General features: G+C 46.1%; 1 protein-coding gene across 1 annotated transcript; it reads right to left on the reverse strand.

Moving 5' to 3' along the window:
• Positions 1-5,666: 5,666 nt before the first annotated feature.
• LOC144948541 (uncharacterized) lies at positions 5,667-21,915 on the reverse strand. The gene is made up of 8 exons (XM_078878111.1): positions 21,557-21,915; positions 19,482-19,678; positions 17,537-17,811; positions 16,762-17,028; positions 15,037-15,174; positions 11,065-11,146; positions 8,897-9,241; positions 5,667-7,807 (listed from the first exon to the last, which is right to left on the reverse strand). Exons 2-8 carry the CDS (start codon positions 19,672-19,674, stop codon positions 7,215-7,217), a joined length of 1,893 nt encoding a protein of 630 aa, XP_078734237.1. The 5' UTR covers positions 19,675-19,678; positions 21,557-21,915; the 3' UTR covers positions 5,667-7,214.
• Positions 21,916-23,049: the final 1,134 nt, after the last annotated feature.

A 23,049-nucleotide genomic window follows, 5' to 3' on the forward strand; every position in this document is an offset into this window, starting at 1 on the left:
TTGAAAAAAAAAATTGGCCCGGGCAACGCTGGGTACTTCCCGCTAGTTATTTATAAAATCAAAGTCTGCATTGGTTTACCTTCCAACCTCATTTGCATATGTCCGTGTTATAAAAATTTCCCTTCAAGCATATGCTGATATCAAAGCTTGGATGCAATCCAATTTTCTTCAGTTGAATTTTGATACGACGGAGGTGAAGCTTGTTGGGTCCCACTTCAACTTGAAAAGGCTGGTTCGGTCTGTGACAACCGATGCCCGCAATATTGGTGCTGCTCAGTCAGTTTGCAGTCTTGGTGTTGTCCTTTATGCCTCATTAGCCTTTGAAGCGCACATTAACAAGACCACTAAGGATTCCTTTTATCATCTTGAGAAACATAGCCAGGCTGCGCCCCCGTCCTTTCACTATCGTACACTGAGAAGCTGCTTCCTGCATTTATTTTCTCTCGTTGGCTCTTGTAACTCACTGGCTTGCTGGCATACCCCCCCATACGCTGTCAAGTCGCCTACAACACGTGCAAGATGCGGCTGCCAGAATGCTGACGTGCAGCACGCCTGCTGCTGGACATGGTACCCTGTGCTGGCATCTCAATTGGCTGCCGCTCCAAGGCCCTCAATGATGCTGCTCCCTCGTATATACGGGGACCTCCTTCGCCCATGTTCCAACAAGTGTGCTTCGGTCTTCCGAGTCTAGCCTGCAGTGTGTTGTGTGTGTATGCCGTGGTCACATCTCTCTACGACGAGGGTTGGTGACCATCAGGGCTTTTCTCGTGTGGCCCCCAGGCTGTGGAATTCACGTCCACTGGACGTTCGCTCTGCTGACTCCCCCCTCGCTTTTTTCAAATCGCGCCTTAAGACGCAACTTATTTTGAACGATTTTTTTACTTCTTGAATCCATTGTTTTTTTTTGTGGGCGTGGGTGGGGTTAGATTTGATCGGTGTGAGCCTCCACAGGTGTGTGTTGTGGACAGTGCCTTGTGACCTCCGGGTGAAAGTCACTTTCAAAACGTCAATTATTGTCTGTATATATAGTCTATACAATTGGACGTGCCTCATCGCCTGAGGACAATTGTGTGAATGAACACACTGCTGGGGTTGGATATTCAATGTTGCTCACGGAGGCAACAACAGCCTGTCCTTAAGTTAACTCCGCTGACCCATATCTCTGATTACCACATGGGTGTAGCAGCATATATCGGTCAAGGGCTTGTCGTTGATATCTTATAACACGTGTAGTAGCTATGTGCAATAACGAGATGCCCGAGATAACACACTATTTAGGCTGTTTGCAAACAGTACACTGTATTTATAAACATGTGATTGTTCATATTCTTGGTTCTTTTGGTAAAGTCACGGAGATAGAAAATAAAAAATAAAATGTTTAATCAAAAATTGTACTTTTGATTTCATTTGATCTTTTATTTTCTATCTACGTGACTTTACCGAAACAACCAAGAATATGAATTCCTGCAGTCACGAAAGTGTTAAGTCAAAATGTACGTGATTGTTCTACAGTCGGTGCGGATGCAGCATGTTTCAGTGGTTAGCGCCACTGCGTTATGCACTTGGCTAAAATTGGTGGAGATCTCAACTGGTCCTTTGCTGCTTATCCTATATCAGCAACCCACATTGACCATAATGGTGAAATATGGTCAAATAACCCCAGTGACCGATGTGGCATGGGGAAGCCTTTAACCAGTAGTCGATGAACAAAAATGGACGAACATTTTAACACGATAATAGCTGCGCAGAGGGTGATGGAATATTTTTTTTCAGATTCGATCATTCCGTTTTAAATGTAGTCATCGTTAACATGGCACACTCAATTATATTACTAAGAGTATACACTCAATTACAATTAATGCTTGTCTGATAACCCTAGCAGGTCGAAGTTGTAACAGTGCTATGTCTAAATTAAAAAAAAACCTCAAACAAGTTCTAACTTTAGTTAATTTCGTTTTTATTAATACTGTACAGTACTAAATAAATACCACACCAACATTTATTTTTTTAAGTAAAAAAAACCACACACAGCTGAAGAAAATAAATCTACCACCGACATAGAAACGGACTCCATCTTCTTGGTTCTTTCGGTAAAGTCACGTAGAAGGGAAATAATAAAATAAAACATAATAAAATAAAAATTAAAATAAAACATAATTTTTTTTTAAAAACTGACTCCAGTTGTACGAGTTTGTGTTGCTCGCTTCCCAGCCTCAATAGTTGGGGCTGTGGGTCTCAAAGCCCTTCATCATTTTGCCGTTGACGGCAGCAAAGAGGGCATGTGGGGGGGCCACGCTACCAGCATGCGCGTGGTGGTGGTGGTGTTGTTATTGGCAATCCCATGGTGAGGGTCCTTGATGGGCGGGCGGGGCGTTATCAGCGCCGCGAGTCACGAGCAAATGGAACGACCACAGAGAATAAGAAGAAACACACGAACACGTTGGTTTTAATCGTGGCCAAAAACCAAGCGGAAAGACACTCCCCCCCCCACAAACACAATTTACACATTCTTAATGAAACCACTGCCGTGCACATTTTCAAATGGGCACAGATAATTAAATAATAAATGTCTATATTTTTTTCTATTATTTTTATTACTTATTTTTACCAACGTGACTTTACCGAAAAAACCTAAGAGTATAATTAAATAAGCGTGGTTCCAGCGCACTTCCCCTTTGCGTGTGAGCGTCAGTGTCCGTTTCATTTGGTGGCCTTGCATGCGATTGGTCACTCGGGGTCGTTTGCGTTTGAATTGCTGACGGGCGCCAACCGGCGCAGAGCGACTCGGGTTAGTAAACACGAGCAACAGAATGCTTGTTTAAGGAAGGTGTCCAACTAAAACTGATTAAATCACTCAAACGAGACGTGGTTTTCCTGTACGCGTTCACGTTTCCACGTCGCGTACACTGTACCTTTCAACATTGTGTCCGTGCGCCAAAACGTGTTCATTGCAGAATTTGCGAGATAACATTTACAGTGTTCACAGATTTGGAAATTGTTTTTCAAACACTGGGGTTAAAGTGTATTGGTTAATTGTGTGACTGTGTGTAACCATTAGACTGCATTTTTTTCAGAATGGTTACATGACACCAAACATTTTCAGTTCTTGTAAAATTCGTAAATGGAATGACACGTGTTTGACAGTATGTACTGCCCTTGAACAAAAATAGATGTTTTTTATTGATATGGTAAGGTCTAAACCAGGTGAGGTCACTCTTGCAAATGAGACCATCTTGGTCTCTGGGGTTCTCACCTGGTTCAACAAAAAAACCTCAACTTGAGAATTCAATGAGACAGGCCTCTTGGTAGACCTTTACGTAAATTTTGACTTAAAACTTTCGTGACTGCAGGGATTCATAGTCCTTGGTTCTTTCGGTAAAGTAACGTAGATACAAACAAAACAAAAATAAAGTGAATAAAAATAATAAAAAATGAAAAAAAAACACTAATGTAGACTGTAGCCTGGTTCTTTATCGGAGTGAGTGTACTGGCAGTCTATAATGTAGACTGTAGCCTGGTTATTAAGCTGGGTGAGTGTATTGGCAGTCTATAATGTAGACTGTAGCAATGGTTATTAAGCTGGGTGAGTGTACTGGCAGCCTATAATGTAGACTGTAGCCTGGTGTTTAACCTCGGTGAGTGTACTGGCAGTCTATAATAAAGACTAGCCTGGTTACTAAGCTGGGTGAGTGTACTGGCAATCTATAATGTAGACTGTAGCCTGGTTCTTAACCTGAGTGAGCGTATTGGCAGTCTATAATGTATACTTATTCTTGGTTCTTTCAGTAAAAAAACCCCACGACGTTTCGATCACAACACAAGCGGTCGTCATCAGGAAAAGGGGCGTACATGAAATTTGTGATCCGATCCCATCTGTGAAGGACAAGATTCCTGTCATACAATATCCCGGCGTCTACAAACTAAGCTGTATCTGCGACAGCAGTTACATTGGGGAAACTAAGCGACATGTCTCGGACCGTGTTCGTGAACATAAGGCAGATTTGAAACATGGTAGGACCAATACTTCTGCCGTAGCTGATCATTATTTTAATCCGGCTGGCTCACACGAAATATATTTCTCTAAGACGATGGTACTTTGCAAGCCTACTGGTTATCAACAAAGATTCGTTCATGAAGCCATCCTTTTTACAAACACAGACACAATTTCAACCGAGAAGATGGTTATAAACTCCGCAATCATTAGAAAGCTGTCATCAATCACTTTGGGTCATTACTTGATTTGTGTTTTCTTGTCAACCTCCACCGTCAGCAGTGTGGGTGTGTGGAGCGAGGTGCAATGATTGCCTGGCGGCCCTTTGATTGGTGGAGACCCACTGCCGGTGTCGTTGTTTTCTCTACATTAACATCAGCTGCCCTGCCCATGCTGCTGACACACTTGGGCTACGCCCATCTCTAAACCTTTATAAACAGTTTGCCTTTGGAGGCTAACCCCCCTTTTCCTGATGACGACCGCTTGTGTTGTGATCGAAACGTCGTGGTTATTTTTACTGAAATAACCAAGAATAAGTCTACATTATAGACTGCCAGTACGTTCACTCAGGTTAAGAACCAGGCTACAGTCGACATTATAGACTGCCAGTATGCTCACCGAGGTTAATAACCTGGCTACAGTCTACATGATAGACTGCCAGTACGCTCACCGAGGTTAATTACCTGGCTACAGTCTACATTATAGACTGCCAGTACACTTTATTTTTTTCCTATCTACGTGACTTTACCAAAAGAACCAAATTGTAAGACCTTTACGTACTTCACGACTCAACGTTAGAATGATGCAATGCTTTAATTGAATAGGGCTTTTCCTGCCATATCCTCCTATAATACAGTGCTGCTTAGTTGTTTATTCCGAATTCCCATGGATTAAAGATTGAACTGATAGTACAATACAAAATTCAAAGTACTCCCACAGCATTCCCCATGGTATTGAAACTAATTTAAGAAAATTGACAAATTAGTACACTTGGTAATCACGCCATTCCCATATCATGGGGGCTATTATGAAGGTGATATGTTTCACAGATGGATATAGTCTGCCAGTAGGGGGCGATATTGCCATATTGGTTTTACCCAATTAAGTAATTTGTGGGTAAATTTTAAAATCTGGCAGATTTGAACTGTGAACCCGGCACACGTGGCCTCCTCGCTTTCGAATGCCATGGTACTGTATCTGTAACATCCGCTATGCAGCTGACGGTGTGATTTCTTTGTGAGGCACCCTTGTAGAATTAAACTTGTGGTACAAACTATATTTACTTTAGAAGTACCCAGTCTTCACAATAAGGCGACAGCGCATTTTGAGCCCGATTGTATAACCTAGCACATTGAAAGCACGTGGCTTGGATCGACACGGCACCTCTGCAGGCCGGTGTCTAAAAGCCATCTGCCTCATGTCAACAGGGAGCAAAATTGACAGAAAATTAAATATTGATGCACCCTAGTGCATTTTACTTTGCCCAATCACACGTGTATTGTAACAGTTCAGTCTCTAACACTGCAGTGTCAATAAATTAGTAAAATATCTCATTATGTTTTGGTTTATAAAGAGAAGTATGGAATTCACCACTTAGTTATGAATATTTTTCTTAAACATTGTAGTTTGTTTTGTACTGGCAGTATCCTATTCTCTGCATTTTTTTAAAGACTTAGTCGGACATTACAAAAATACATGTAGTGGTGGTTTGTATACATGTAAAAAATATATATTTTTCTCAGTATAAATATCCAATAAAATGTTGTGGCACTGTGCACGGTAAGCAGTAGTTAGAATGACGTGGATAAATAGGCCAACCCTTCTGATTCTGTATACACCGTACGTAGCCAACCGTGCTAATCGGAGGTGCGGAAGGACAACACACTAAACACAACAATCAGTTCTAAAAGAGTTTTCAATATATATTTAAAAGTGCATAGCTCCAGTGGCTTCCTAATATCGGTAGAGCGTTCCAGACGGCCGCAGAAGCGCATCTGAAAGCGCTGCGCGATGCGGTAAACCGTCTTTGTCCGATGGCTACGCTTGAGCCCTTGCATTCCCACCTCAATCTACAACACATGATGCACCAAATTCAGAATTCCAACATTGCAAATGAGATGCTCCAGCTCAGGGATTATCCATTTAAATTATTATAAATACCCATATGGATATACAAGGAAGAGCTGGCGCACTGAGGTTTGGATTGTCCATTTTGTGATACTGTGGTGAGAATCTGAGAATCTATATTGATGCGATCGACAGCTGCAATCCAGCCTCGTTGATGATCTTGTATAATGTACGCATTAGCATCTTTTGTTATGTCAATGTTCATGTGTTGATGGTGCGCCAATTTCAACATCGAACCAGATGACTCGAAGGTAAGCCAATGCAGAAATTGTATTAATAAATGAATAATGCAATCGTGAATGTGGTAGCCACTGAATTTACACCTAGATTTACCTTGATCAAAGCTTATGGAATGTTTCACGTTTCCTGCGGGTTTAGATAAAATGATCAATAATTCTTACATCAGAGAATACCAGCACCTTTGATACACTTGTGTATCTTGTACATACACGAGTCAAAACGAAGCTGATTTGCTTGCAAAGTGTTCTAATGGGACATGCATTGCAAGGAAAGTTCACGTATTTGTTTTTCCTGTATTCCGCATAAAAAAAGTTACAATATGCATGCACACTGTTAGGTTTTACCTATCTGAGAGGGTAGTACTTGATAAAAGTACAGAAAAAAACCACCTGGTTCAAACAGTGTGCGTTGATGCTCGGGGTCAAGCTCACCACTACAGGGTCAACACAATTCATTCACACCTAGCGTTGGGGTATGTGTTGGACGTCTCTCAAGTAAACAAATACAAGTTTAACCTGCTCGCTGATTGGCACTACCATTGAGAACAAAAATTTACTCGAGAAAAAAAATCCGTTTTAAAACAGAAACCATCAAAACGACGTGTGAGAAATACTGTTCAACATTCAAAGTTCACAGTTTGCGCTTTATAGCTCTCTAATGCATCTTCGGGTTTTACCACGTGTTATTCGGCATGATGTCCGATGCTTCACTCCACATTCTGATAGTTCCGTTCCTGAAGAAGCTCCCGACATGTGGAGAAAAACGTCGGACATTGCCAAACAATGCCCGGTGCAAACCGTCAGGGCATTGCGGAACAACTAACAATGAAAGTTAACGTCCAAGTGCACGGGCAACGTCATCGCGGATCCTCGTTGATGTCCTGCGGTGGTAGCTTGGGCTGCATGGCCGACCCGTCACTCGCAACCGCGTCACGCCGTACCCTGTGCCACCTCCTGCTGCAGCCATGCGCCGCACACTCCTCCACCCGCGCTGGACGGGATGCCGCACTGCAACCTCCGACGCCGCCGTTGACCAATCCGGAGCGCGATGATTTATCGCCGGCCGGTCTCAAGATCAGTTCGGCGAGCTCGGCCTTGACTCTAGCCTCCTCGACGGCTCTGTTTATCAGCGGTCTCGACGCGGCTGCATCGGAAGCCGCGTCCGTGCCGCCGCCACCGCTGGCGTTGCGTGCCCCGGGCGGCCGGGTGGCGGCGGAGGTGGCGCCCATCCCGTAGGCCGGCCGGCCCCGGTACATGTTCTCCACGGGGTCGGTGAAGCGGTAGACGCGCCGCGCCTGGGTGGGCCGCTGCCGTTGCTTGGGGCCACCGTCGTCCATCAGGGCGTCGCCGTTTTGCGACGTGGCTGGTGGACCGTCCTGCACCTTGAGCGACTCCGCCATCTTGGCCGCCAATTCCTGCGCCCTCCTTTCAGCTTCTTGTCTTGCTCGTTCTGCAGAGACAAATACAAATGTAAGAGTTTATTATCCCTTTTCAGAATCACTTTAATAATAACTTTATTGGTATCGAGGCTCCTACAAGGCCATATGGCGGGGCGTGTGGCACAGTTTGGTGCCAGCTATCATCAGGTGCGGTCGTGTCGCTACAGTTTTCTGCAGGGGAGGGTGGGGCTGGGTGGGGGTGGGAAGAGTGGGGCTAGGTGGGGAGGGGTTGGTCACCCCGTGGTGCCCTTATAAAACTCAACGTTTAACCTACTCACGCCGGCTTGTGCCTGCCCTCACAGTCGGCCATATTTGCGGAATACACCACGCCGCCGTTGACCCTGGCCATTGACCGAGCAACCCAACGTTCCTACCAGCTCCCTCCGCAGGAATGTGTTTGTTGCAGCAATGGTCATCGCTATTCTGGCTGCAATTCCCTCACCAGTCTTGTCCAGTGTCCATCATTACTCCTAACGGTGGGGTGTCATGCTCCGTTCCACGCTTCTTACGTGAAAACTACATCTCGAACTCACACATGTTCTCTGATCCATGTATTTCGCTTTCTGTCTCTCGGTGTAATTCCAGCTTTTGGTCCATCTTTGTCGATGTCCCTGTTCATGCTCCATGTTGTAGAATGTCATCCACACCAAGTTGACTAAGAATAAATTATATTTTAAAAAATACACGAGATGGTAAATACAATAAATGGGAAGTTTAGAAAATGTCATCGAATATACCTGTAACAATTTCACACAGAGTCGATGTGCATTTGCTGCAGTGGCGCGATGTCAATTACCTCGCCTGGTCTACAGGAGGTCGTTGGTTGCGATCGCTACCCTGACGCATGCTGCTGTATATTTGGAGTTTGCGTGTTCTCCTCGTGGTCGCGTGGGATTTTCTCCGGGTCCTCCGTTTTTTCCCCTCCACATTTTGAAACGGTTGTTTAGAGTATTGCCTGCTATAAATTTCCACATAAGCCACTTCGTTGAGCATTTGTGACCAGGTCGCTTATGAAAGAGAGCGATACAGCTCAGTGAGCCTTACCTGGTGAAATAAAATAAAAACTAGCTGAACGCTTTACTTTGTAATAATGGAGGCACCTTTGATGAGCCTCAGCGCTTGCTGCTCCTCCTCGTGCCGTTCGCGCTGCCTCTGCAGGGCGAGGTCCCTCTCCCTCTCGACGCGCAGGAGAGCCAGTCTCGCCCTCTCCAGCCTCTCTCTCCGCTGCCTCTCCCTCCTCTCCTTGCGTGCTCTCTCCTCCCGCTCCCTCCTCTCCGTCTCTCGTCTCGCGTTCTCCTCCCGCTCCCTCGCCTCCCTCTCGCGCCTCTCCTCCAACTCGCGTGTCGCCCTCTCCTCTTGCTCTCTCCTCTCCCTCTCTCTGCGCAGTTGCTCGAGCCACTCTCTCTCCAGGTAGCTGTCTGTTTGCACTGCTTTGTTTGCTTGATCTGTGGAGAAAATGCAAACGAAATAAAACACGCACAGATCATAACAAACGTGGTAGCTTGGTGCTCTATTGGCAGCCTTCAGCCATGAGTAGAAATTACACATTCTTATGGCAGAGCTAGTATCTCCATAGGACAACAGCTTTTGTTAATCCACTGATGGATGAGGAACTGAAATGTGGTCATTTTGTCTGAGCCTAGCATTAATAAATTGAGAAATTGTGGAAAGTTGACAGGCAGCAGCCACACAAAGACGCCACTGTACGCCAGCTTCATCCTTGTTTGGACTCACAGTATCGCAGTCATCAACGTCCACGATGCCATCTGCATCTCGGAGCCTCGCATATGGAGAGGGCTTGTTCCTTTACACTATGAGAACCCATTCGCTTGCCTAACGGCAACAATAATTCAAATCTATAAGTGAAGAGAAAAGCCATCACAACAGTAAATGAGTGCACCACCAGTTTCTTCTTCACTGGTGATTGCACATAATGTGCAAGGCAGAGAGCCTCTACACATGGCAATGTGCATCTTTGTGGTTGTTAACTCTGTTTTCGGCACCAGACTAATGTTTCTATTGTGTTGGGTTTTTCTCGTCATTCACATTTTGAATCACTATCCTCCCCGCGCCTTGAAATCCGCGAGGGTTGCTTGGCCATATTTCACCAGGCTGGTCGGTGCTGGGAGGTAAATGTGGCGGAGTGCGGAACAACAATGCATTTTGCTGCAGGGCCCTCTACTGCCCACGACGCCTGCCACACCTCTCTTCTGCGTACGGTGGACGTAGCAACTGGTGATGTGAACTTTTCCAACCCCAGAGGGTTATAGTGGGCACACCGGGATTTGAACTCGCAATGCTATTGTAGTGTGTTGTGCGGAGGCACACACTGGAGCTGGAGGCAACACGTTCATTTAATAACTCCCCAATAGGGTAACTTAACTAAACGTACAATGGTTCTACTGCTAAGCGATAGCTACAGTTAACTACGTGAGTGAGTAGCGGGTTAACTACACGAACGGGTCAGTCAGCCTACACGCTGCCTGACCCACGATGCTGAGCGAAGACCGAAAACGACGCAGCACCAAGGGTTGATTCCTGAGACGAGCCGATAACGCTCTGGGGACTGCCCCTTTATGCTCCTGAGCGTGGCCTCGCTCCGCCTTCGGCCATGCCCCCTTCGAGACCTTTCCCAAAGGATCTCGACGGAGCGTCACGTGTCCCTCAAGCCCTCCTCGTGCCCCCCTCACTACCCTGTCCCAGTCACGTGCCCTCCCGGGTTCACCCAGAGTGCCTGGCGCTTCCACCATGGTGACACCCTTAACGTCGCTACACTCATACTGGGAATCATGCCGCCAAAGGTGGGAACCACAATCCCAATCCTTCGTATGAAAATAGGAGCCCACGTCAAAGCCTATAATGTATCGTGAATGCAATTAGTAACACGTGCACTTGAATGGCAGTTCGTATGCTTCTTTGCACAACACGATGATGTCTTATTCCAGACACCGTTCACTGTAAAACGTCGCTTGCAATCCTACTCAGGGCTCATGCCACGCATTTACACGAGCCCCACTGTAGAACTTGTGTTCTCAAGACACTGGTGATCAATTTCAATTCGGTGATACATTTGCAAGCGCGTATATTCGCTCGCCAAGAACACGAGCCACAGAAAAAGCACTTGGCAAATGAGCATCTTCAAAGGTCTATTAAGGTTAGTAATCTCTTTAGTAGGTGGTCATGCTTTGCATTGTAATCTGACTATGGGTTATGTGCCAAACAAGGAATACAACTGGTCCACTGTAAACTTCAAAGGAGCTTTGCTTGCCTGAGTCATCATCTTTCTTCGACGAGCCCTTGAGAAAACGATTTGCGTAAATGTTTTGGATGTCCAGCTCCCGATCCTTTTCCTTGGAAACAAAAAGAGAGGATGAGCACAAACACACAAAAAAGGGATGCCACACCAACGCTCCACGCACACAGAAATCAAGCTCGTGGAAGTCAAATACAGCTGCATGGTGTCAATCGTCGGTGGAACACGAGCAGATTTCCAAACAACACACCTCCATCCAATATCGGAGAACACTCAACGTTGTTTTTCACAGCAGTCCTTTGACTTTTGTGGACCACGCCATTGTTTTGAAGGGATTTTTTTAGGGTGCGGGGCAAGTGGAAGTGCCCTTGATACAATGCATATTGCTAGAAACAGTGCACTGTACAAAGCGAGAACAAGAAAATCCAGTTTAGAGTCCAGAACGTAGACATTCTTCATTATTTAGTCAATAAAATTATTAATTAAATAAAAAAATATTTAGTTAATGTTCCATTGTGTTACTAATGACTCATTGGGGTGGCCTTTCACACTGTTTTTTTTTATACAGAAACATCTTACCAGGTGTTTAAGTTCAGGTTGGACTAACGGTTGTGCAGGAGTCAGCGCAATGCAACGTGAACCTCACTGCTCCTGCGGTTGTTTTTGGCGATGGCTGTCACCATTGGCAATGGCTGTCACCATTGGCGATGGCGTCTGAAGCCAGTCAGCCAACCCCCCACCAATCTTGACTTAGCCACGCCGATACCGATCAGCGAGGTGAGGAATGGTCAACAACCCCTATGACTGACATGGTGTGCGGAGGATTTCGGCCAACAGTGGTTTGACAAGGGGCTGTAAATGATAATAAACAAAAGCATACAATTTTGCGAAATGTTATATGCCTCGCCTGGTATACAGGAGTTCGTGGGTTCGATCCCGACCCTGACGCCTGTGTATCTGGAGTTGGCATGCTCTCCCCGTGGTTGTGTGGATTTTTCTCCGGGGCCTCCGGTTTTTCCCTCCAGATTTATAAATGTGCGCTAAGATTATTTGGCTGCTTGAAATTTCCGCACGACAAGCCACTTCGTTGGGCAATCATTTGTGATAGCCAGGTCGCCTCTGTGCGCCTAACCTGGTAAAAGAAAAAAATATATAGTTTCGTAGTGTCATTAAGCCGGAAGCAGACAGTGGTGTATTTAATATTTTACAGAAAGGCCCTGTGTATACTGTATTACGCAGTGTGCTCCTGAAGAGAAATTTCAGCAATTGCGCACAGCTGTTTAAAGAGTTGGACACAATTATTTATTTAGAAATACTTTATAGAGTAACGTTTTTTTTATGGTGTCTACATTTGTAAAATACCTTGAATACTTGATGTAATAATGAATAGCAACATTTTAACGCATGTGTTTTTTCTCTCACTCCAAACTTTGTATTTTGGTTATGGAATCTGCTACACATTGGCACATTGTTTTCTTGTTTAAACAAATTACACTGCGGTATTTTGCACCACAAAATATACCCCAGTTCTCCTTTGCAAATTATACTTCGTCTAAGTTTGCACGTAAAGATCAACTTCATATATACAGTACACGCATTATCCAAGCAGCATTAAAGAAACATACATTGACCAATATTTGCCATCATTTATATATGTACGGATTCTCGAACGCTTTCAAACTTGCGTTTATTTATGAGCGATTGTAACAGAAGTATTTGTGTGTTGCTTCATACAAATTACTCAATTGGGATTACACATCGCAATCATCGGCACCCGACTGGCAGGCCAGGTGCTGAGTCACATTGTTCCCGCAGGGACAGCTGACATTGGGCTGCCCTTTTAAATGTTTGCGATGAGATGTGATGTCAAGCTATCTGAGATGCCCCGGTGCATCGCAGGGTGCTATATTAAAGATGAATAATTGCCATTATTTTGTTATAGTGATGCTAACGGGAGTGTTTACACCAGGTGTGCAGGCAGCAGCGTGGCATCCACAGGTCGCGAGGAGACCACAGCTCTGTTCTTCACCTGAGGACGACTGCTTGTGTTGAGGCCGAAATGTCGTGAGAATTTTATTTTATTATGTTTTATTTGTATTATTTTATTATTTTCCTTCTACGTGACTTTACCGAAAGAACCAAGAATATGAGACCACAGGGCTCCAATGGTGGCTCTGCTCGTGAGGGTGTGTTCAACCCTTGATCATTTTGGTCGGCTTTCTTATAGGGTACGCCTTCATCATGAAGATCCTCTTAAAGAAAATGTCCAATTACCTAAAGGACCATTAAGTTCATATAACTCCCTCCCGTAATCTCAGAAGTGCCTCCTTAGTCCGATTATGAATTACAGTCGCTCAAACTTTGTTTGGCAAAAAAGTATTTGTGCGTTGCTGCTCCAGGTTTCTGGAAAACCCTTGCCCGCTCATCTACAGCATGGTCCTCTCCCTTCACTCCCCATCGTAACTTTCCTAATAAACCAAAACATAAGGCATGCTTACACCTGTAGCTAACTTCCTCTGGCGCCTGCTGCTCCCACGTTTGCACTCTGTTTTTCGATTTTCTTAAATTCACCTGTACCTCACTGTTTACATAACACTTGCACTATTTGTGACTCGTGTGAGTTTCGTTTACGATCGTTATATCCCTCGCTTGTTAGTTGTCCAATATTCATTGAGGACCCTGTACTCGTTCTCTACGACACGGACGTGTTCGTCTCTCTGTTGTTGTTGCTGTGCTCACGCGCTACAGATCTACATTTTAATTTACCTGTCTAACAAACAAAATAGGCTTAAACATAATAGCGACGCAACTTTGTTTTCATATTGCATCATGTTTAGGAGCATTAACATGCCGTGCCCCCCCTCCCCGCCCCCTCTGTTACAAACGGATAGACCAAGGCATAGAAATACAGACTTAATGCATACACACTTTCAGTCTTAGTTGGAAAGCATAAAAAATGCAGAGTGGGCTACATAAATAAGCGAGTTTTGTTGTCCTGCACACTTGGGATTATGATTGTGTCCTGGGCCTCGAATTGGATATTGCAGAGAAACTGTGAACTGGAGTGAGGTGCAGGTGTTGCTCCCAAAGGTCATGTAGCTGGGGGGTTAGAACGACAGATCTGGGCGTGTTATTGACAAGGAGCAACGTGCAAAGGGTGCGGTTGTAAACGATCGCAACTGTAGTTCGGCATAAGCCCGTGAATGCGGAGGCAACTAAGTTGCCTTGCCTTCGATTGATCTGTTAATATACACGCTTCTCGTGCCAAAACTGAACAATGAAAAAAAGACAAACGCGTATATTGACAACGCAATGAATGTTCACGACAAGATTGACAGCGAGATGAACGTGAGATAAACATGACGGAGATGAGAAACGTGAAGAGAAGAGGTAGGTACATTTAGAGATGTTATGAATTTGCTTGTTCAGGAGAGGGTGGGGCAGTATTCATCTCTGTTGATAGGAGTGGAAAGTCCACATTCCTATGGCTAGGATTAGGTAGCACAGTGCTAATACTTGTGCCTCGCAGTAAGAAGGGCCCAACTCGGGTGCCTGCGTGGCGTTTGCGTGTTCTCCCACTATTCTGCATGGCTTTCTTGCACGTTCTCCGGTTCTCTCCAAAAGCTACAAGCATGCGATGTCACTGCTATTGGCCAAACATCCCAATGCTGCAAATGGCTCAATTGTGATACACTGAGCAAGGTCCTCTTGAAGACAGTCTTGAAACTCAGTGTAAATGTCCTGGATAAATAAGCGAAATAATAATCTGGAAACCACTAATGCCACCTGAACACAAAACGGTTCACCATTTTATGATACCCCAAATGAATGATGGGCCAAGTGAACTTTCCTAATTGCTAGCCGACGGCCCTCATCACGAGCGCTGCTCATGTTAATTTCCTGCATTGGCAGCACCTGACATTCACAGCGACAAAGTAAACACACTGTAGGCAGCAATGTCTTCGAGGGCTGAACCCATCATGTTACCCGCAGCTGCTGGGCCAGACAGTCGACCTGGACCTGCAGGGCCCTCCGAAGGCTTTGTGTCTCCGCCAGGCTGTGCCGCTCTGCTCGAAACTGCCGTGTGAAATTGCTGACATTCACCTCCAGACTTTTCTGCAGTTCCTGCATTTCACATGCAAAGAGATAATTGCGTGCCGTGTTGAAAATGTCACCGGCAAACGAGTGCAACTTATACAATATGCATCATCAATAGAATTACTGGTGATTCTCACTCGACTTTGGATTGTCCTTTCAGCACTCCAATCACTTGCTCACAATCATATATCGCTACTACAATGGTTATTTGTTTACGTGATCTTTAATCACTGATTTCTCCACCTATGTTGAGGACTTGGTCTACCAGGCTGACTGGTTTGTCTCGTTGAAATTGCGTTCAACTACCACTTCTCTCTCTGCTTCTTCCCCCACATCCTCTCCTTTCCCCTGGGTCCTACAACCGTGTGCTATTTGTTGGTGGCCACTTAGCATTTTGTGTCTGTCCCTAGCAACCGTGATTTAAAAATAAAATGCTCAAACAAACACCTCGGATCCTGTGTCACTACAAATCAATCTCACTCTTGGGATGCCCAATATTTGGTCTTTCTATTATATTGTGGCCTACTTCTTTCAGATTACATCCTATTACAGGCTTTACCTAAGAAGTGGTCAAGAGCTGCCACTCTCTGAGGCTCCTTGCAAAAGGAGACTCGGGGATGTGGACACACTGTGCCTGATGTGAGCATAGCAGCCCATGTTTGTGTGACATGTGTCATTGTTACGGTGGAGGAAGCCAGACAATTTAATAACTCCGAGGACGTTTCGTGCATCCCACATTATACGTTTTACGTTACAACCTGGTGCAGATATGTTTGTACTTGAAAAACGTGTTTGTGCATTCCAAAAATCTGACGCTCTCTAGATGCAGAATTCCTCGAGCGGGATTCTTCAGCATAAACACAACTGGTCAGGTGGCTTTAGGACGCCGCTTTCGCAAGGGACTAACAACTCTTCAAAACAGCAGGGGTGTGGTGTGCCGCACTTGCCAGCCATAGCGATCTAAGTGGTAGGTTGCCGCTTTTTAACGCATGCCAGTTAGCAAGAAAAACATGTCAACATTTGTTCCCCTCAAAATGTTGGATTAGCTTAAAAAAATCAGTATGTGGTACAAGGTAAAGGTGCAGCCCTACAATTGCTTTCTCACGCCACTGCTGGTGGAAGGGCCTCCACTGGAGGGAGCTCTAGAGAGCCCCTCTGGAGGGTATTTGGTCTACTCTTCCACAGAGAAAAAATGTGAGAATCCACACTTATCCCTATGACATACAACCTGCCAAACGATTCACCTCATCCGGCAGTATAAATGGTGCACCTGTTCATGCTGCGGGATTGACAGAGGTGGCATTTGGGTGGCGGGAGGGGGGCTACGAATCTGGCCCTTCGTTTCATCTGCCGCACCGAGAGAGTGAATCAATCCGGTGACCTTTGTAACGTATGTCCAGTGTGCTCACCATCACAATGTGGTAAAGGGGCTTCAAAGTCAGCAGTTAACTGCTTCGATCGGTATTGTTGACAAGTATGTTGGAGTAAGCACGAGAGCGTCAACTATTTGAAAGGTGATGGGGTGGGGAGAACACCCCAGGTGGAACTGCACAGCTATGGCCGCGTCAGTGTCAACACCCCTGCCCCGCGCCGATGGGCGGGGCTGCATCTCACCTGCACGCGCGGCTGCGTCCCCAGCAGCCTGCGCTCGACGTCGAGCAACGCCGCCCGCAGGCGCGGCTCGTCGGGCAGCGTGCCGTCAGACGCGAGCGCCGCCAGCGCCTCGAGGTCGAGGCACGCGCGCCGCCCCAGCGCCTCGACGCGCACGGCGGCGTGCGCGTGGCCCCGCTCCGCCTCGCGAGCGACCCGCGTGGCCTCCCGCAGGCGCCGAGACTCGCGCGCGTGCGAGTCCAGAGCGTGACCCAGGCCGCCCTCCGGCACCTGCAGCGCACGGCGAGCGAGAAGGGGTCGTGCGATCGGACGATGTTTTGCGCCCCCGTGCTGCGATGTTCATTTATTAAAGTTTGGCTTTGTTAGGGTTTTTTTGTGGTTGTGTTGTTTATGCACTCGAAATCGCCCAAAAGTCAAACCGATAATTTCATTTTCAGAACTGAAGTTTAACCAAATGAAGTGCACAACCAAATTTAATGTGATGGGTTTTTTCTCGTCATTTGCTTTTAGCACGGTTGGCTCCATACGGTGGGAAAGAAGTTCAACATACATACATACACACCATCACATCGCTACACTTTAACACCTGGTTTCATCACAGGTGACCACCTGGACTCGAACCCAGAATCTCAGCAGTGCCAGCTCAGCGCTCTGAACTTTGGGCCACTCGGCCACCCATTCGACTTCAGCTTAAAGCTCGCTCGCCGCGCAGCGCTCTCCCCCAGCGCTCACCCCGCACGAGTCACCCCACAGCGGTCGCCCATAGCCGCATCCTCACCTCGAAGGCGTTGATGGCGAGCTGGTGGCGACGCTGAGCTCCCCATAGTGCGATGTTCTCGTGGCGAACTTCGGCCAGGCGCCGCGTCAGCGCCACCGCCTCGTCCCGTAGCTCCCGCGACGCTCGCAGTCGCGCCGAATGCACGCGCCGCTCCAGTCTTCGTGCGTCCCTGATGCCGCCACCGCCGCCGCCGCCATACAGAACGCGTGCCGCGCGCGGGGGGCCCCATCGTCCCGGTGTAGCGTTCGGCAGAACTGTGAACGCCTTCTTTTTACCTGCAGCAGTGTGGTGTGGTGGGGGGATTGTTTGACACATACTGTGCAGACTTACCGAGGTCTTATTTTAATTGTAATCGCCTGGCGCAGCAGTTGAAAACATAGTTGTCAGTTTCTTAAATCTCCCTGCCTCTGTTCACCCAGCAAAAAAATAGGCACACCGGAGTTAGTTTATGAATAGACCACATGTGGTGAAATATAAAGTACTCACACCAGCTTTGAAGAGTCGGCCAAAATACCCTCTAGAGGGGTGCTCTAGAGCTCCCTCTAGTGCAGGCCCTTCCGCCAGCAGTGATCGGACCAAGCAATCAGAATGTTGCACCTTTACCTTATATTGACGTGGACCACAATGTTCAGTTTACAAAGTACATGATATGGCAATGGTGCCCCTGTAATTTGAAGAAAACAAGAAAATATTGAAGTGATGTCTATTAATGTTCTACTATCAAGGAGACTTGGGACAGTGTCATATGCATAACTCACCGTGGAAGAACGCTGTCCATGAAATATATCTTAATTTACTCATTTTGAACCGCAAAAGTTAAAACAGGTTAAAGAGACAAATACTGTCTTAGTACCTACCTGAATACAGCTGACATGACCAAGCTTACACATGCATCCTTATAACTTAATATTTATAGTGCACCTCCTTGCAATACATCTCCAGGTCCCCTTTGACAGTCTAGATAAGGGGGACCCTCAGTGGCAGCTGTCCCTGTGTGGCAAATGGTGAAGACAGCACTGGCCTGCAATAGGTATCCGTCTGCCAGTAGTGATCAATGTTGCTATGTGGCTTGTCCAAATTAAGCAAGTAATGTACTCAATTTGGATCATGATGCCAGCACACATGGCCTACTCTTTTTGTGAATGTCGCAGGATCTTTAACGTCCACCGTGAAGCAGGCAGCACCTATATCTATGATTAATACACCCAAAGTATTAACCGGGACAGCCTTTGGGCTCAGACCGCGAACCACTGCGACAAGAGGCAAACGCACTACTGGTTGGCTATGATTTAGTTTGACTGCTGCCAGTGTGGACATGCATAACCGACACAATTCCTATACCTCGTCAAAGACCTGACTCAGAAAATCCCTGGCTTCGACCTTCTGCAAAGCTTATGGGCACAACCCTAAACCGCATCTGCACAGACTACAGCAGACGCGGAAAATTGATACGTGAATGTAAAATTTTAAACTCTCCGGCATTCAACTGTGGTGACCCAGAACAGACCATGCAAAATATAACAACTCAATTGTTGATTCACATTTACGGAGGCATCATCACAGCAATAACCTCTGCTGCTCTTGCTTGACACATTTATCCGGCTCAGACCCATCCTGAAAAAGGACTCAGACACCGGCCTGGATGACGCCCTGCTTTTACAGACAATGTAGCCTCACAGCAGCCAATAACTCCTGATGGGGCATAGTGGTAGCCCATCAAAACACTAACCAGGCTCCAAGCCTGCTTGGCTTACGATATCTGATGAGATCGGGTGAATTTCAGCTGATTTGGTCATAGTTGCTTCAGGTTGACTCAATGTCATTGGTAAGAGCACTTTCTCAAAACGACGAGGGCCCTAGCAGCACATCCTTCACAAACGACATTCAATGTAAAATTATCGTTGTTGTTGTTGTTCTACATCAGCCACACGAAGACTATTCTTACGTCTGGGGAGGACAATGATGGGCGTGCTGACGTTGTAGTGGCTGGGTGTGACGGACAAACGATCGGGTGTTCGAGATCCAGACCAGCGTTCTGACCAGGTGCCCGGACTGCACTCCTCAGATTGCGATGGGGGGGTGCCCTGCCAGGCCCCTTTCGCTCTGGACGCTCCACTCACACTCCCAGCCATGGCCATGAACCTAGAGTGGGCAAAGCGAGGAGGCAACACACAAGTTATATTTGCAGACAAAAAAGATTTACAAATACTTTTTTAAAAAACACGCTTTAATGAAATGTACTGTCCGAGCTGCCCCTACCCATGCCCCCTTCCCCCATCGCCCCTCCCCTCCTTCCACATCCCCCGCCCCTGGGCATGGCTCCCCGAGGCTTGTCGTGATGTAAGGGATCGTGGTGATTTACAGGCAACGTCAGTTGAGTGTGGACAATTAGAGCCGTTAAAAAGATTGTTTAAAAATATATTTTATTTTTATGATAGAATATAGTATTGTCATCAGTATGACATAGCTATACGAAGTTTGCAGTCGATACGACATTGGGAATACGATTGAAATTGAGATACAAGATTTTTGGATACAACAGATACAGTAAGTTAAATAAAAGCGTGTAAAAAGTTTTAAAATATATGTTTTGGATTTTTTTTATGATAGAATATCGTGTTGTCATCAGTATGACATACCTATACCAAGTTTGCAGTCGATAGCACATTGGGAAGTGTGTAAAAATTTAGTTACAATATTTATTTTTTGAGGATAAAACAGACGAAGTGATTTACACCATTGGAACCTCATTTGCTAGTAAAAAAAATAAAAAAAATTTTCTACCCTTCTATCTGGCAACAAAACATAACTCTGATAATGTATGCACATTAGGGGCATTTCAGTACTATGATCTATCCATTGGTGAACGAAGACCTGTCTAAGCCTCCGTCATCTGCTACAACAAAATCTATCTCATCCCTCCACATCCATCATAGTTGGTCATCGCCTCGGGGGTTTGTTCTCTTCTTTGGGGCTGCCACTCAGTTGATCAGTCAAATCCATCGGCCATCAAAACGATGAGAGTACAAAGACCTCCGTGTAAATGGTACGGTTATAATTATGGCAGATAACATGGTGGTAAAGGTGAAACCTTGAATTTTCAATCTTGATTGAAGCGTTCGTGACTGTAGGAATCCATACTCTTTGGTTCTTTCGGTAAAGTCTCTCACACCACTGACAAGTGGAAGGGCCTCGAGTGTATTTGGCCTACTCTTCCACGGTAGCCACCGCACGGGTGTCAATAAGAGGGGTGGGGAGGGTATTTGAGTAACATCGTCTCAGCTGCGGCTTGCAAGTCAAGAAGCGTTGCCCTGGGTGGCAGTGCGCTCAGCTTGACACGGACCACGGCATCCGGCAGTCGGTGGAGAATGATGGAATAATGGAGTGGCAGATATGTGGTGGACAATACAATGGTGGATAATACAATGGTGGACAATACAATGGTGGATAATGCAATGGTGGATAATACAATGGTGGACAATGCAATGGTGGATAATGCAATGGTGGATAATACAATGGTCGATAATGCAATGGTGGATAATGCAATGGTGGATAATGCAATGGTGGATTATACAATGGTGGATAATACAATGGTGGACAATGCAATGGTGGATAATGCAATGGTGGATAATACAATGGTCGATAATGCAATGGTGGATAATGCAATGGTGGATAATGCAATGGTGGATAATGCAATGGTGGATTATACAATGGTGGATAATACAATGGTGGATAATACAATGGTGGATAATGCAATGGTGGATAATGCAATGGTGGATTATACAATGGTGGATAATACAATGGTGGATAATACAATGGTGGATAATGCAATGGTGGATAATACAATGGTGGACAATGCAATGGTGGATGATGCAATGGTGGATAATGCAATGGTGGATAATGCAATGGTGGATAATGCAATGGTGGATTATACAATGGTGGACAATACAATGACGAATGCCAAGAGGGTGGTGGATACAAAGGAGTTGAACAAAAGTAAAGCGAACACATAGTAGTCACCTTTGAACGGTCTCCACGCTAGCCGCCAGCTAAATTGTGTTAGACTTGAAATCCTTTGTAGTTATTGCTGTGGCAAGTTGTTATTGTTGTTATCCATAACAATGAATGATGGCTTCGTAGCCATGACGATGACCCTCCCGTTACATTGTAACCAGCGGCCGCTCTTTCGCTCCCAAACAATTCGCATCGCCCGCCGGAGCTCGCGCGAAATTCATTCCCTTTAAATGTCCTTAATACGGACGCCGTTTTTAGTTTTTAACCGTGAGATAAATCATCAACAACAACAATAATAATGTCACCACAATCCCCGTTCCTTCGCGTCCCAACTTTGCCACTCACTGTTGCCATTAAATAAAGAGTCTGGCGCCGTCACATTTCCCAGCGCGCTTACGCGGCCATCGGTCGTCCGCCTCTCCGATTGGACGAGGCGCACAGGAGTGGTCGCCGTGCTGCCAGCCTATTGGTCGCTGCGAGATCAGTTGGCCAATCGGTGGCGCGGAAATCGGAGCGCTATGCCTATCCGTTGTAGCAAATTTGCGCCTAAGTGCTTCATCTCAACGTACGGCTCTTGCTGGTGTAGAAGCACTGTGGAGTCGCGTTCAGTGGCCAAACCCAGGGGGGCCCACAGCACAGAGGTCGCAAACGGGGTTTGATTCCTTACCCGTACCCGTACTCGGCCGCACCAGGGTTGCAAACGGGTACCCGTACCCGGCCGTACCCTACCCGTACCCGGCGTAGGGTACGGGTAACAAACCTTACTAATTGGCTGTGTCGGGTGGTGGCGGGTTTAACGACACATTTATATTTACGCGATCTAACCCCCCAAAAACCTGTATTATACTGGAGAGTTTCATTTTACATTTGTGCATCAGGTATCCGCATCTGTTGTCACGGTTTGTGCAGTGGATGCGTTTTAGGGTGGACCATGTGCTTACTCTTTGGTTTTTTTGGGTAAAGTCACGTGGGTATTAAATAAATTAAATCACGACGTTTCGATCGCAACACAAGCAATCATCATCAGGTGGGAAAACCACAGCAATAAAATGTTTTCTGAAGTGGGAGAGAGATGCCGTGGTAAGAGGTTATATAGGTGAGAGAGGGGGGAGGGGCAAGGGAGGGGAGAAGTGGGCGGGGCTGAGAGGGCTGGGGATGCACGGGGGGGGGGGGGAGCTACAACAAGGCAGCAACAGTACAAATGAAGCCAACAACCCCAATGCACTATGGGAACCTCACTTGCCAGTAAAAATATGATAATTGGGTTTTTACCCTTCTATCTGGCAACAAAACTGACACCTTTTTACAAGGAGTCATGTTTGCATAGACCGCAATACCTGCAGTCATAATACAAACAAAAGACATAACTCTGATAATGTGCACTGTCCTTGAAGTTGATTGGTCCACACCCGAGACAGCTTTCCTTATGACTGCAGGTATTGCGGTGTAGATGCTTTCCCCGAGCTCTCCTACTCTGATGGTGCATTGTCTTTGAGTTG

This window comes from Lampetra fluviatilis, chromosome 50 (genome assembly GCF_964198595.1).
Source record: "Lampetra fluviatilis chromosome 50, kcLamFluv1.1, whole genome shotgun sequence".
Lineage (NCBI taxonomy): Eukaryota > Metazoa > Chordata > Hyperoartia > Petromyzontiformes > Petromyzontidae > Lampetra > Lampetra fluviatilis.

Excerpts from the sequence above, each read along its gene's own strand:
- LOC144948541 (XM_078878111.1), bottom strand. The coding sequence starts at position 19,674 with ATGGCCATGGCTGGGAGTGTGAGTGGAGCGTCCAGAGCGAAAGGGGCC. Across the intron at positions 17,029-17,536 it reads TCGCCATCAACGCCTTCGAG|GTGCCGGAGGGCGGCCTGGG; the intron begins GTGAGGATGCGG and ends CGTGCGCTGCAG. Across the intron at positions 11,147-15,036 it reads GTCTGGCCCAGCAGCTGCGG|GAAAAGGATCGGGAGCTGGA; the intron begins GTAACATGATGG and ends TTTGTTTCCAAG.